General features: G+C 45.9%; 2 protein-coding genes across 3 annotated transcripts; both read left to right on the top strand.

Annotated features, from left to right (window-relative positions):
- POLR2D (RNA polymerase II subunit D) lies at positions 1–3,882 on the top strand. Its single transcript, XM_061462637.1, has 4 exons — positions 1–159; positions 1,774–1,954; positions 2,416–2,511; positions 3,293–3,882. The coding sequence occupies exons 1-4, from the start codon at positions 87–89 to the stop codon at positions 3,369–3,371; spliced, it is 429 nt and encodes a 142-aa protein (XP_061318621.1). The 5' UTR covers positions 1–86; the 3' UTR covers positions 3,372–3,882.
- Positions 3,883–6,352: 2,470 nt separating this feature from the next.
- Positions 6,353–11,950, top strand: LOC133273915 (vesicle transport protein SFT2C-like). Of its 2 annotated transcripts, XM_061462628.1 has the most exons (3): positions 6,353–7,453; positions 10,237–10,477; positions 10,586–11,950. In XM_061462628.1, exon 1 carries the CDS (start codon positions 6,399–6,401, stop codon positions 7,056–7,058), a length of 660 nt encoding a protein of 219 aa, XP_061318612.1. In that variant the 5' UTR covers positions 6,353–6,398; the 3' UTR covers positions 7,059–7,453; positions 10,237–10,477; positions 10,586–11,950. The 2 variants fall into 2 exon arrangements, with proteins under 2 accessions (XP_061318612.1, XP_061318603.1); XM_061462619.1 differs by having other exon boundaries at positions 10,237–11,950.
- The last annotated feature ends 1,397 nt before the right edge of the window (positions 11,951–13,347 follow it).

Genomic DNA, 13,347 nt, shown 5'->3' with positions numbered 1-13,347 from the left:
CCCGCCCCGCCTCCTGTCAGCGCCGGGTGGCTCCGGAGCAGCGGCTCCCTCTGGCGGGCGGCGGGGCTTCCGGTGCGGCTGAGGCGATGGCGGCGGGCGGCGGCGACCCGCGGTCGGCGGACGTGGAGGAGGATGCTTCGCAGCTCGTCTTCCCCAAAGGTACGCGCCGCGGGCTGGCTGAGCAGGGCCGGCGAAGGGCTGAGGGCGGGCGGCGTGCGGAGCCCGCGCTTCGCTTCCCTGAGGGGAGGAGCGCTCCCTTCCCCGCCGCGCCGCCCTTAGGGCATCTTCCGGTGCGTCAGGGGCTACAAGAAACATGTAGGGGGGCTTTGGACAAGGGCCTGTAGGGACAGGACAAGGGGAATGGCTTTAAAGTGACAGAGGAGAGACTGAGATGAGCTCTTAGGCAAAGTTCTTCCCTCTGAGGGTGCCGAGGCGCTGGCACAGGGTGCCCAGAGAAGCTGTGGCTGCCCCATGCCTGGCAGTGTTCAAGGCCAGGTTGGACACAGGGGCTTGGAGCAACCTGCTGTAGTGGAAGGTGTCCCTGCCTGTGGCAGAGGTTGGAACTGGATGAGCTTTAAGGTCCCTTCCAACCCAAACTATTCTAGGATTAAGAAGAACCCTGTGATTTGCTAAGATACGGCTGTTCTCATGTGGACTGCTGTGCATGCATACAGAAATTAAAACAAAAACCCTACCAGGGTATAACAAAAAGACTCCTGTTTTTTTTTTTTATATAACCATTACTTTTTCATCAATGTTTCCTGACATAAGAACAGTGCAGTATCTCAGGATACCAGCTGCCCAGATCGTGTGTGGTAACTGAGGGCACTAACAGGCTGTATATGCTTTTCAGAAAACTTCTTAGTATAAATTCCAGAGCTGTGTTTACACCTCAGAGCAGTTCTGGATGAGGAGAAGGAAAAAGAAAATGGCATCGTGCTGCATTGGTTTTTAGTTATGAACAAAAACATAGCCCTGAAAGACAGGTTTTGTGGATGTTTTACATTAAAATCTATAGCTTACCCATGTGCAGCCCAAGATACTGTACCACTCTGTATGAAAGAAAGGTCCCCAGTATCTGACTGTGCCCTGCATCTGACTGCTTTTATAAAACAGTGCTGAAGGGCATCTCGGAATGCAGTCTCTGAACAGCTCATACTGCTGGTGTTGAAAGACCTTGTTATTGCAATAAATACAGTAATAATGAACAAAAGAGAGTTAGCTAAAAAGGGGGAGAAGGGGGAATCTGTTAAGATTGGTTACAACTTTTTTTCTGATGATAGAATTTCAGCAGGTCAGTTAACATTTGAGGTAAACGAAGCCGTTTTTTAATACATTCAGCAGCATCCACATTTACTTTAAGAATTCAGAGGCTTCCAAAGGTTGCAGTCATCACTTCTGAATTTTTGGGGTACTACAGTTGTAACTACTTTTCTCTAAAACAAGTCATATTTCACTTAAGTTCTGCCAAAAGCGGGTGAAAGAAAAAGGCATTGCAAAAATGTGACAAATCGGAAGGTTCTGGCTGCAAATGTAAAATGGTCAAAAAGACAAACACATTGGATTGTTACTCAAAGTGGTGTAATTTTTACCAGCATTTTCAGTATTGCTGCCCAATCACAGGTGAAAGGGCTTGCACAATTAACCCTGAAACACACTATTCATTTCTTTATTGCCCAAAGCTAAACTTACACATAAAACCTCTGTAAATGGACTTTTTCATCCATGCTTTGCCTTTTTCTTTCTTGCTGGTGTTCACTCATTCAAATGTAGAATTTGAAACTGCGGAAACTCTTCTAAATTCAGAAGTACATATGCTGCTTGAGCATCGTAAGCAACAGAATGAGAGTGCAGAAGATGAGCAGGAGCTTTCAGAAGTCTTCATGAAGACCCTGAACTACACAGCGCGCTTCAGCCGCTTCAAAAACCGGGAAACCATTGCCAGCGTGCGTAGGTGAGTGGAAGAGTTAGGGTGTAGGAGCATACTGGAGAATTTGCTGTATATTACTGATGCTGCTTTAGGTAAGTACAGTTCAGTGGTGTTTCTTGATTTGTACTATAATTCTGAATCTTGTCTTTCTGAAGAGGACAGAAATTTGATTGTAGTTCTTCATGGAGCACTGTGCTTTGTCTAGGCCAAGCCTCCTGAATGGCTTTGTTTCCAATATTTATATGACAGCTGGTTGCGTTAAACAGGAGGATTTTGTGGACTTTGTGGAGTGATAGAGGGGAAGTGAACAGATGTGACTGTTTTTTTAATCTATGCAATTATGTAATGAGTCTTTCCTCCTGAAAAAATCATTGGCTTCAGTGCCAAAAGCAGAATGAAGAAAATAGATCTATCTGGTTTAGTTTATGCCCTTTTCTATTTCTTTCTTTCCTTTAATTTCACCAAGTTGTTGTCTTTCCTTACAGTTTGCTGCTCCAGAAAAAGCTCCATAAATTTGAATTGGCATGTTTGGCTAACCTGTGTCCAGAGACAGCTGAGGAGGCAAAAGCTTTGATTCCTAGGTAAGTGTTTATGTATCATAAAAAGACTGCTTGGTACTTTTTCCATGACCTAAAGCCAGCTATGGGCAGATGTCCTCCCTGCAGTCCAGCTCTGTTGATGGAAACACTTCTGGTCTTGGTCTTTCTTCACCTGCCCATTGATATGACCATGAGGCACTGTTTGTAAGTGTCCCTAATGCACTTCAGACAATTTTTACCAGATTAAGTGTAAACAGGTTAAATTGAGGGTCTTAGCCCACCCAGCTGTGGTTATGTTTGTTGGGGTTTTGTTCTGTGGGGTTCTTTTTCTTCCATTGGAGCAAATGACAGTGCTCCTATGAACTTTGTGGATGATGTACAAGCAGTAATTTCTTCGTATTTGGTTTACTGCCTCATGGCCTGAGATAGAGGAGGGAAGAGCACATTCAGCTGAACTACAGTTTCTTCCTCACACACTGTAGATTTCATAGCGAAATCGGATTTATGAGCATGTGGCTACAACAACTTCATTTAGAGTCTGTTTAAACCTGCACCTGCCTTGCCTTTTTGATGAAATGCTTTGAAATCATTCAGCAGAAGGTTCTTGGCAGGATGGAGTTCTGTCACTTAGAGAGGAGGCACTGCATAGGGGTTAGAGTGGTAGTTGTACAGTAACATTGTAGGTGGGTTCTGGTGGTACCATACAGGTGGGTGATGATGGTGTTGAGACTGATGGGACAGAATTGTGGCTGTCTGAAATTAATCTAGTGGATGAGATTATTTCTGAAAGCTTTAATATATCCTCATTGTTCTTATCTTGCAGCCTGGAGGGTCGGTTTGAAGATGAGGAATTACAGCAGATCCTTGACGACATTCAGACTAAACGCAGCTTCCAGTATTAAGGTTAACACTCAACCCCTTTATCTGAACAGGAAAACCTGTACTGTGTCTTAGCCCTCTGGACCAGTCTTGCTCCTGGCTGAGTGAGGGGAGTTGTGGATACAGGGTATTCCAGTGCTGTGTCACCCACAGGTGTATTCAGACTGGAGATCAGTGTCATCCTTTTGGTTTGTTTCACGTGTGTTGGCAAGGGTGCCTGTATTGTGAGAGCCAAAGAACCTGAAGCCTTTTCCCAGTGGCTCAAGTATTTGTTTCTTCCACATCCCTCTGCCTGATTTGGAAATTTTCCATGTGATTCTGTTTTCTTCAGCAGAAATGTAGATGTGAATGCTTTTTTTGGTGAAGAGATGGAGATGGAGAAACTTGTCCTCGACTCTCAGAAGGCTTGGTGATGGGTGGCATCAATTTCTGTGATGGTTTCTTTTTTTATTGTTTGATCAGTGCACTGGATTTTTACAGCTTCAGTAATTTCCTATTATTGTTTAGTGTAAATTAAAAGATATTTCTAATCAAGGCCATGTGGTTCATAAACACTGGGTGCATATTACAATTTTATTAATGAGGACCCTTTTTGTTAAACATATCCTGTGATTACTAATCTGTGTTGAGGACTCCAGGTGTATAAGAGGCATTAGTAACTATGATCATAGTGAGAGAACATTTGGGCAGCATCTCCCTGTTTGCTTTCCTATTCTCTGCCAAGTTGATGGTAGGGACCCAACATATATTCTGTTTCAGAAAAGAAAAAGGTGAGGAAAAGCAATAATTTTGATACTAAGAAAGTCAGGTCTCTACCCTGGCAGGGCTGGACTCTTTCAGTAGCTTCTAATGGCCACAATCCTAAGAATCAAACAGTAAATGACATGAGACTGTGGACTGATGGCTCTTGGTGGTAGAGCCTGTGGGAGTGGCACACTCAGCCTTACCTTAGTTCAGAAGTGGGAGTTGGCAACCATCACAGACTGTTAGCTTTTAGTTAGGATAAAATTCTTACTCAGCCCCCTCAAATCTTTAGCAATTGTACCATCACACCTGGAAGAAGGACACTTTTGCAGGAAAGCTGGGACAGAAAGGAAGATGGGTGTGTTACGTCAAGGCACTACTTACGGTGATAAGCAAAAGGGGACAGAAAACGTGGCAAAAGGGACAGAAAGATGGGATTATTTCAGCTCTTGCTACAAACTTAATGTTGCTGCTATGTTGGAAGGCCAAGCTGGTTCATTCATTTCATGACAGCTGGATGGGTTACTTCAGCTGAAGTACTTTACCTCAAAATAGCATTTATTTTTGTGCTTTACTGGCATTACCTCTCCTGCAAGCCAAAAAACCAGGCATGCTTTTCTAATTAACCACAGTAATTTAACTGGATCGGAATAATTATAACTAAAGAACACAGATCTAATTAAATACAAAAGCAAGGAGGCATGGCAAATCTTTATTTTATAAACTCCAGTGGCCCCTTTTCATGCTCTTTCCAGTAGCTGCTTCCATTGTAACTCAGTTTGCCCTGTAAAATGTTGCTGTTATAGCAGCTTTAAGACGTTTTCATCTTTTAAATACAGTCTGTCTTCATGAGAAGTCATTTTTATGACACAACACCCCACACCCCAAATTAGGCAGAAGCTCTTCCCTGCGAGGGTGCTGAGGCACTGGCACAGGGTGCCCAGAGAAGCTGTGGCTGCCCCATCCCTCGCAGTGTTCAAGGCCAAGTTGGACACAGGGGCTTGGAACAACCTGCTCTAGTGAAAGGTGTCCCTGTCTGTGGCAGGGGGTTGGAACTGGATGAGCGTTAAGATTCCTTCTAACCCAAACCATTCTATGATCCAATCCAGTCTTGCCAACCATTAAACTTTGTCCTGAGCAGGTAGAGAGTGCTATGCCCTCTGACTTGTATCAATGTACCAATGCTAAATTGATCCCCCAAATGGGGCAGGCAGCTCCTGGCCAACAGCGATTTCAGACTTGATCTGCATCTTGTGAGGCAGCCGAATACACTGTGACTCACCATTGCTATGGATAGTGCTGCACACTGATGATGGAAACTGTGCTGGCTGTTTCCTGCTGTCCAAACAACTCATTTTTTTCAGCCCTGCAGTGAACATTTAGAATCATAAAGGTTAAATTAGCATTTGATGTTTTTATTTATTACTTTTTTAAACCAGGGTGAAGAATTGGACGTTCTTATTTTGGTGTAACAGTTGGTTGAGGACAGAATAGTAGTTAGTGTTATTAATGAACAGCCAATGAGTTAACAGGTTTGGCTGAGCACACAGGGGTACAAGACAAGCTCTTGGTGATTCTCGACGTCTTCAGCCCCACTGGGATGGTTCCTACATGTAATGTCTCTGCTCTTGCAGCTCTCCTTCAGAGAGGCAGAGACCTAGGGTTAGACGTAAGAAGACTCCAGGTGCCAACCTTGGGGGAACACGGCGCTGGGCAGCGCTCGGCCTCCGGGACTGCTGTGTCCCATGGAGCTCCCTGTGGGCTCCATCAACCTCAGATACCACCTTCCTCTTACCCATCTACGTTTTGAACGTGACGCCATCTTCTTCCCTGCTGAAGAGACCATGAGGTGCTGCAGGTCACAGCTGCCAAGCTCTTCCAGTGGCTCCATGCGGAGCGGCTGAGGGCTCTCCCTGTATGAATGTATGTATGTATGTACGTATGTATATATGTATGTATGTATGTATGTATGTATGTATGTATGTACGTATGTGCCTGCCTGCCTGCCCGCCCGCCCCAGTCCCAGCACCCCCTGCCCGGCGAACCCCACCACTCCTCCTCTCAGACATCTCTTTTAAAGGACACCTCCTTCACCGGCCCCGCCTGCCCAAAAGCAGCGGCCGCCTCCCGCAGCCCAGCCCAGCCCCGCGCCGCCGGCACTGAGGGACCCGAGGGCGCGCCCCCGCCGCCTCAGCCTTCCGCGCACGCGCGCCGCCCCGGTAACCCGGATGCAGCTGCTCCGCAAGATGGCCGCGGGGCGGTTAGGCTGGTCGCCGTAGCGCCGTGGAGCGGTGCCGGGCCTCGCCATGGCGGACCTGGGCCGGCAGCTGCAGGAGTACCTGGCGCACTCAAAGGCCACGGCCAACGCGGGCCCTGCGCCGCCTCCCGCCGGCTGCTCGCAGGAGGAGGCAGTGGGGAGTGGCGGCCTGGGGGCCTGGCTGGGCCCGGTGAACCCCTTCTCGCCGGGCCGCGGCGCCCCACCTGCGGCGGCCGGGCCGGGCTCGGGCTGGCCATGGGCCGCCGAGGCGGACCCCTGCCTGCCGGGGCTGTCGCGCTGGCAGCGGCTGGCGGGGAGCGGGCTGTGCCTGCTGCTGGCCGCGCTCTGCTTCGGGCTGGCCGCGCTGTACGTGCCGCTGCTGCTTCTCCGCGCCCGCAAGTTCGCGCTGCTCTGGTCGCTCGGCTCGCTCTGCGCCCTGGGCGCCGCCGCCCTCCTGCGCGGGCCCGCCCGCCTGCTGCGGGAGCCTAGCCGCGGCTCCCTGCTCTACCTGGGCGCCCTCGGCGGCACCCTCTACGCGGCGCTGGCGCTGCGCAGCACCCTCCTGACGGCGCTGGGCGCCGCGGCCCAGCTGGGCGCCGCCGCCGCCGCGCTCCTGGCCGCGCTGCCCGGGGGCGCCGCCGGCCTCGGCCGCCTCGGCGGCCTCGTGTTCGCTGCGGTGCGGCGCGGGGGCAAAGCGCTGCCGGTGTGAGCCCCGCGCCGCAGCCCGCCGGGACTCGGACGGAGGGACTGAGAGACTCGCGCTCGGCGGAGCACGGAGGCGCCTCTCCGAGACGGGGATGAGGATGGCGCCGTCTGCACGCCGCTTCCTTCACCTCCTTGGCTTTGCTGCTGGGCTTTCCTCGCCAGTTCTTGACCCAGAAGAACAGGGGCTGGCACCCGCGAGCGGCACCGGGGACTCTGAACGCGTTGTCTGTGCTCAGGTGGGACGGGCTTGGTGCCAGCTGAGCACAGGATTCTGCCTTACTGCAAAGGCAGCTCCATAGCCGTGGTCTGGAGCCTCTCCGGTTCGGGTAGGAGCTGGCAGCATCCCACTTCCCTGCCTCCAGTCTAGGACCATGTGGCTGCTGCAGCCTACTTCAAAACGTGAGTGAGATTACGGAGCCAGTGAAACATAAGGATTGACCTGCCCATGACATGAAAAGCAAGTGTCTTACAGCTGAGGCTGCAGGGCTGGCTGGTGTTGAAATGTGGGGACAGCTTAGTGAAATCTGGTCAAGTGTCAGGGTCAACGTTCAAAACAGTTAACTGCTATTAACTCATTACTGTGCTGACCCCTACACTGAACATGGTTCAGTTGCTGAGTGGTACAGGCATCAGCCACATCAGACCAGTGGTAAATATGAATACAGTTTCTACTGAACTGCTTTCCTTTCTAAAACCCCAGTCTTTAAAACACCATCCAGTCAGTGGAACAAACCTTCCTGGGACTATGGGTCACAAAGACTGCCATAACCTTAAGGTCTTGGTGCATGACAGTGATAGGATGGCAGGTGCTAATCTTAGGTAAGAGCCTTAAGTCTTTGAAGGTGTTGCTGCTGCCTTACAGCTGCTGTAACAGTTGGGCTTTACAAGGCTAGCTTCAGCTCTTAGAACTTAATTTACATATATATATATATATATGTATTTCGATTTCTCAATTTAGGCAGGAATTGCTTACTTGCCACAGTGTGACCTTGAGAAATAAGACTTGCTGGTAATTAGGGCTTTTGTCAGCACAGCTCAGTTTCAATGCAGAAGCTAAGCAGCCTTAGGAAGGTGCTGAATTTGGGCTGACAGTCCCTGCTGGGAGCCTGGTGCTTCAGCTGGGCTGTGTACTGTACTACTGCACGTAAAGGGGAATACCAGGCCTAACCTGCTCAGAGCCTGAGTATCTCACTACTTGTGCCTTATACACAAAATAAAGCTAAACAATGTAATATTTACCTGATATCACTACTTAGACTTTAGTGTATTCAGCTAATACTCTGAATTAAGCTGAAACTGTTAAATGGGGGTACCTAAATGTACAGAGATTACTTCAATAAAACCAATTGTGTACCAAATTTCAATACAGACATTCCACTAATGGTCACTCTTTTGCCATAAAAACGTAGATCTGAGCTATCTGAACAGAACTAAATTGGTTCTCTCATTTTTGCAACTTCTATAGTATAGAGAATTAGTTTATTCCTAACAGCACTAACATACTAAACCAATCCAAGAGAAGGCGGAGCTGTAAACTAGCAGGTAGAGGATAAGGATTCCACATTCTGGTAAAAGAACTTGACCCAAAGCGTACAGCAGTATATTCCCATTAAGTAATCTTACCGTTTCCCAGCAACAGTGGTCACAGGACCATGGACTGGGACACTTGTGTCTCTCCTGCCATGCTGTCACCTTCTAAGATTTTACGCAAAAGCTAGCTCACTTTCCATTTTTCTTAAACGTTTTGTGCATATTCCATGCTAGTGGAGTATTTCAAAATTTAATTAAAAAAGCTGCCCCTTGATAAGGAATTTCACTCAACACCAAGTACCCCAGTGGTTTAAAGAGTTCAGGAAACATCAGAGGAAACCCAAGCATACTCCCTTTTGTCTAGACAGAAACAGCTGGGTTTGCTGTTGGGTGCACTCTTGTTTTGGTAGAGGACTGTAGTTTAATTGAGGACTAAAGCTCATCCTCTAAATCATACTCTAACTATTACATAAAAATAACTTTCAGCCCCTTAAAAAATATGTAGGGCTTGTTAAAAAAAAGAGAGGGCACGCTTTCCACTTTGCTATCAAAATACTGATATTTATCATCAAAACTTCAGAATAGATCCTAACTCACTGATGTATACCAAAAGTGACCAAAGCCTTTCTTCAAGTACAGGTTAAAAAGCAGTTCCATTTTTAGTCCTCAAAGAAGAAACTGTGTTCTATCAGCTGTTCCCCAGTTAATGCCTTTAAAATCATTGTCTCTAGAGCCACATGACAAGGATTTTATAGGCTAATGATCAGTTAAATACTGTAACTTTCAAATGCCATTTTATATACTACAAAACTAAGAAAGAAAATGCTATCTGTGACTGATTGAAGCAAGAGAAGAGCAGATAAGTGTTAACCCGTGTTTTGATCTCTTCCTATAAGATAGGTCATCAGGTCTTTGGTAAATCTGACTGAGATGTCAGATAAAATAGCTGCCGTGTTTCACTATGTTGCTGCAATAGCCTTGACAGCTATAGAAGTACAAAACCATAGTATCCTGACTATTAAAACAGAAAAGTCAGGGCAGGGGGGATGGATGCCTGGTAGTATTGTTCATTATACATTATATCCCATGCTTTTAATGTGGGACCTTCCTGGCTTTAGAATACGTACTTCTGTGGTGAAATTTTCATTGAGGCTTTAGGTATTAAAGGAGCCTTTTGATAACTTGGTGACTGGAGATGATTAATATGAATGATTTATGGGGAAACAAATTCATGGGCGTAAACAGCTTTATTGTGAAATGTGGGAAATGGGAATAACTCTTCCTCATCATTTCCCTCTGCTCATAAAACTGGGAAGCTATATCCTAAAGAAAACTATACTTAAAAAGCGATTAGAAAGCGATCAGCTGTTGAGGTTTGAACATACCAGACCCTACCGAAACCAGCTATCTTTAAGCAGTGCCTCCTACAGCCATTGTAAAGCGTGTGCATCCATATTAATCAATCTGCTAAACTTTCTTCCTCAGCTTCTATAACCAGATGCTGTTTTGAACAAAGATATTTGACTTGCCCAGCTGAAGCACAGAATGACAACGTCTGTCATGATGCCTGTCTTGCTGGTAGTCCAGGATGTAACTCACACTATGTCTATGACAGCTTTTTCTAAGCAGTGTTCCACGTTTTTATCTTTCAGGATGGCAGACTAGCAAGCAGCGGTGGTTTCCCCTGGTTTGGAATGTTAACGTCAGCACCACTTGTAATCAGTAGACAGCTGTGGCTAAAGGTGAAAATGAAAGCTCTCTGTGCATCATAAACAAAAAACCTAGGAATCATGCAGCTATGAGTATTTCAGACAGCTGAGGTTTCAGGAGGCAGTTCTGTTGCTCCATCTGATACACAAGTCTGCCTAAAGACCACCCTCTTTATAGTGATAGGTGAGTAAAGAATCACACGCTGGGTTGATTTTATGTTAATTTTTGCACAAATTACATTCTGTATTCATACAAAACCAACGTAACTCTTCTGACAAACTGTACACATAGGAACAGGTTTCTGTCTGGAGGTGAACTGAAATCTGTGGAGGTGCTCCATGCCTCATATCACTTAAAAAAATTCCAGCTCTTCACAAAACCAAGCAGGTAAAAGAAGGTGAGGAAAACAAGGGTGGAGAGGACAAACCAGAAAGCCAGCTACAGTGCTGCAGCTAGCAGAAGTTGACTGATCTAGGAAAAGACCCCTGTCTTGTTAGGAGCTAATGCACATTCAGTTATCCCAGTTAAAGAATCCAGGTTTGTTGCAGGTTACTTTATGAGTCCAGAGTAGCAATCCATTTAAATATTGTCCAGGCAGGACTGGGTGTGACCCAGTCAAAGCCTCTTCTATCGGCCCCTTCCACCACCCCTGGATGATCCTCTTCTTGATTGAGCAGAGTTCATGTTATGTCCTCTTCCCCAGTTACTTCCACTCCTCCCTCCTCGAGAAGGGTTATTGCCTCCTGCAGGGCCTCCACCAAAAGCTTCATCTCTGTGGAATCCATCGTGATGGTCTCCATCTAAAGAACTGGATCTCCCAGATTTTGACGCTCTCTGCGAACTTCCTCGTCCTAAAAAAGAAGCACAGTCAGTTACTGGTGTTCGAGTCTAAGCAATGCCTCTTCTCAGCCATACCATATATTTAGCTGGTTCCTTTGTGGAAGGAACTATGGGATACTCATTTGCAGACCAAGCATAGTTGAGACCTGTAATTTTCTGCCTTCTCTCCCTTCTGCAAGATTTTTCTTACATAGATTTAGCGTCTCCATTACAGTCCAGAAGATGGACAGCAATCAGACAATTCCATGGGAATTAAGGGAGTTTATAGCTGATACAGTCAGCAATCACTTCAGTAAATTAGAGCAGTGATAGTCATGGTGTTCTCAGAACTGCCAGGTGTACCCGACTCTTGTGCTTTAACACCATCGTGGTTCGCTATACATTTTTGTTGAAAAACACTTTTTTTCCTAAAAAAAGGACATTGCACTGATGGATGGGTTGAGGTTGGTGGTGAAGACAATGAGTAACATTACTGGTTTTGTTCTATTTTTTGCTAGAAATAATGGAAAAATGCTCTATTTTAATCACTAACCAGGAACAAACTACATCAGCTCTTACTGCCAGAAACGGGATTTTCGGCTTCTCACAGGTCTTAGTACTGAGACTTAAATTAATATTAAAACCCCCAAAGTCATTAGCTCAAAATAACAAATAGTATCTGTGGGGGGGGAGGGAACCCAAAGTAGTAATGTTGACAGTGCTTTGTGGATACAACAAAGTGCTACAGCTGAATGAGGACATTTTTCCTCACTTTAGCAAGAAGGATTTTTTTGTTGACTGCTTGGTTGTATGTAAAATAAAGACCAAATTGTTCCACAGAGCGTATAATTCATGAAGTTTTAACCTTCACATGACTTTACCAATGAACTGAAAGTGACACAGCCCATACACGAAATAGTATTGTCGATGTTTCGGTATCAGGCTTTCTTGCCATTGTTCTAAACCGTCTTGGGTACATTAGTGAGTTGTCTAGGCACAAGAATCGTAGAGTCATAGAATCGTAGCATAGTTAGGGTTGGAAGGGACCTTAAGATTATCTAGTTCCAGCCCCCGTGCCATGGGCAGGGACCCCTCACACTAAAACATGTCACCCAAAGAAGCGTGGTAGTTAACAACTGTTTTGACTTCAATAAGGCATCTGATGGAGTTATCACAAATTACTATTGAAGCTGGAGAAGGAATCCTCACAGATTCGATAAGAAGCTGGCTAAATGAGAAACACAGCCTTTTGAAAGGAAAAATACTGATACAGAGGGAGCTCACCAGCAAGGTTTCATGAAAAACCTCTGTGAATGAAGGGCATAACCTACTGTCAGTGCACTTAACACTAAACAAGCTTCAGGACAACAGTAAGAGAAGTGGAGTGACATTTGGTGGCATCAAAGACAAAGCTGCACAGTAGAGGTCTAACAACAGAAAACAACAGGCTCTCAGCATCTGGAAGCAACTGAGAAGAACCTCTGTCACTGACTACTAATAGTGGGTTGTCAATATGAGGACATTAAAAAAGCCCCAAAGATAACATTAACAAAAGACATCATCAATCCTGAGATTTATAAGAACAAGGATCAAGAACTGGTACAAGACTAACCGGATGATTGTGGAAACAACACACACAGCAATAGGGTCTGAACCAGCTGCTTACTCCAGAAGAAAGTTATTTTGTTGGTTACAGTAGCTAGGTGCATGAGGGTGCCATGTGACTGTTCAATAGTTAAAAAGGGAAATAAATAGGACATCAGAAGCTATTAGGAAGCAAAGGAGAACAAAACCAAGTGGACTACAGAAATAGATGATAAACCATATCTTAAATAGTGTGTGCAACTGTTAGTTACCCTGTTTAATTTACAAAAGGATAAATTAAAAATGAAAATAATATATACAGAGTAATAAGGCGAGTAAATGATACGGATCAGAGCTGCGACTTGGAGAAGAGCTAGTTCAGGTTGGAAATCGCAGACTTTGATGCAATCAGAGATGGCATTCAGAAATAAGAGGCATCATTGGTTGGTTATATTACAGAAGTCTGCAGTTATCTAAACAAACCTCTCCAGTTTTTACCTGGTTCTCTGTTTCCATCCCAGGATTCTGGTTTCCGCCCTCCTTCAAAGCGTGTAAATTCATCTGGAGTGGGAAGTAAACCCTTCCGGCCTCCTGCGCAGTAAGAGATGCAGTGGACAGGAGACGTTGGTTTCATGACAATACTGTAATTT

This window comes from Pezoporus flaviventris, unplaced genomic scaffold, assembly GCF_033815535.1.
Source record: "Pezoporus flaviventris isolate CSIRO_AGI_PZ_B2104156 unplaced genomic scaffold, CSIRO_AGI_Pfla_v1 ptg000001l, whole genome shotgun sequence".
NCBI classification, from domain to species: domain Eukaryota; kingdom Metazoa; phylum Chordata; class Aves; order Psittaciformes; family Psittacidae; genus Pezoporus; species Pezoporus flaviventris.
Note: the sequence above shows the minus strand (reverse complement) of the source record. Positions and strands in the feature narration are given on the sequence as shown.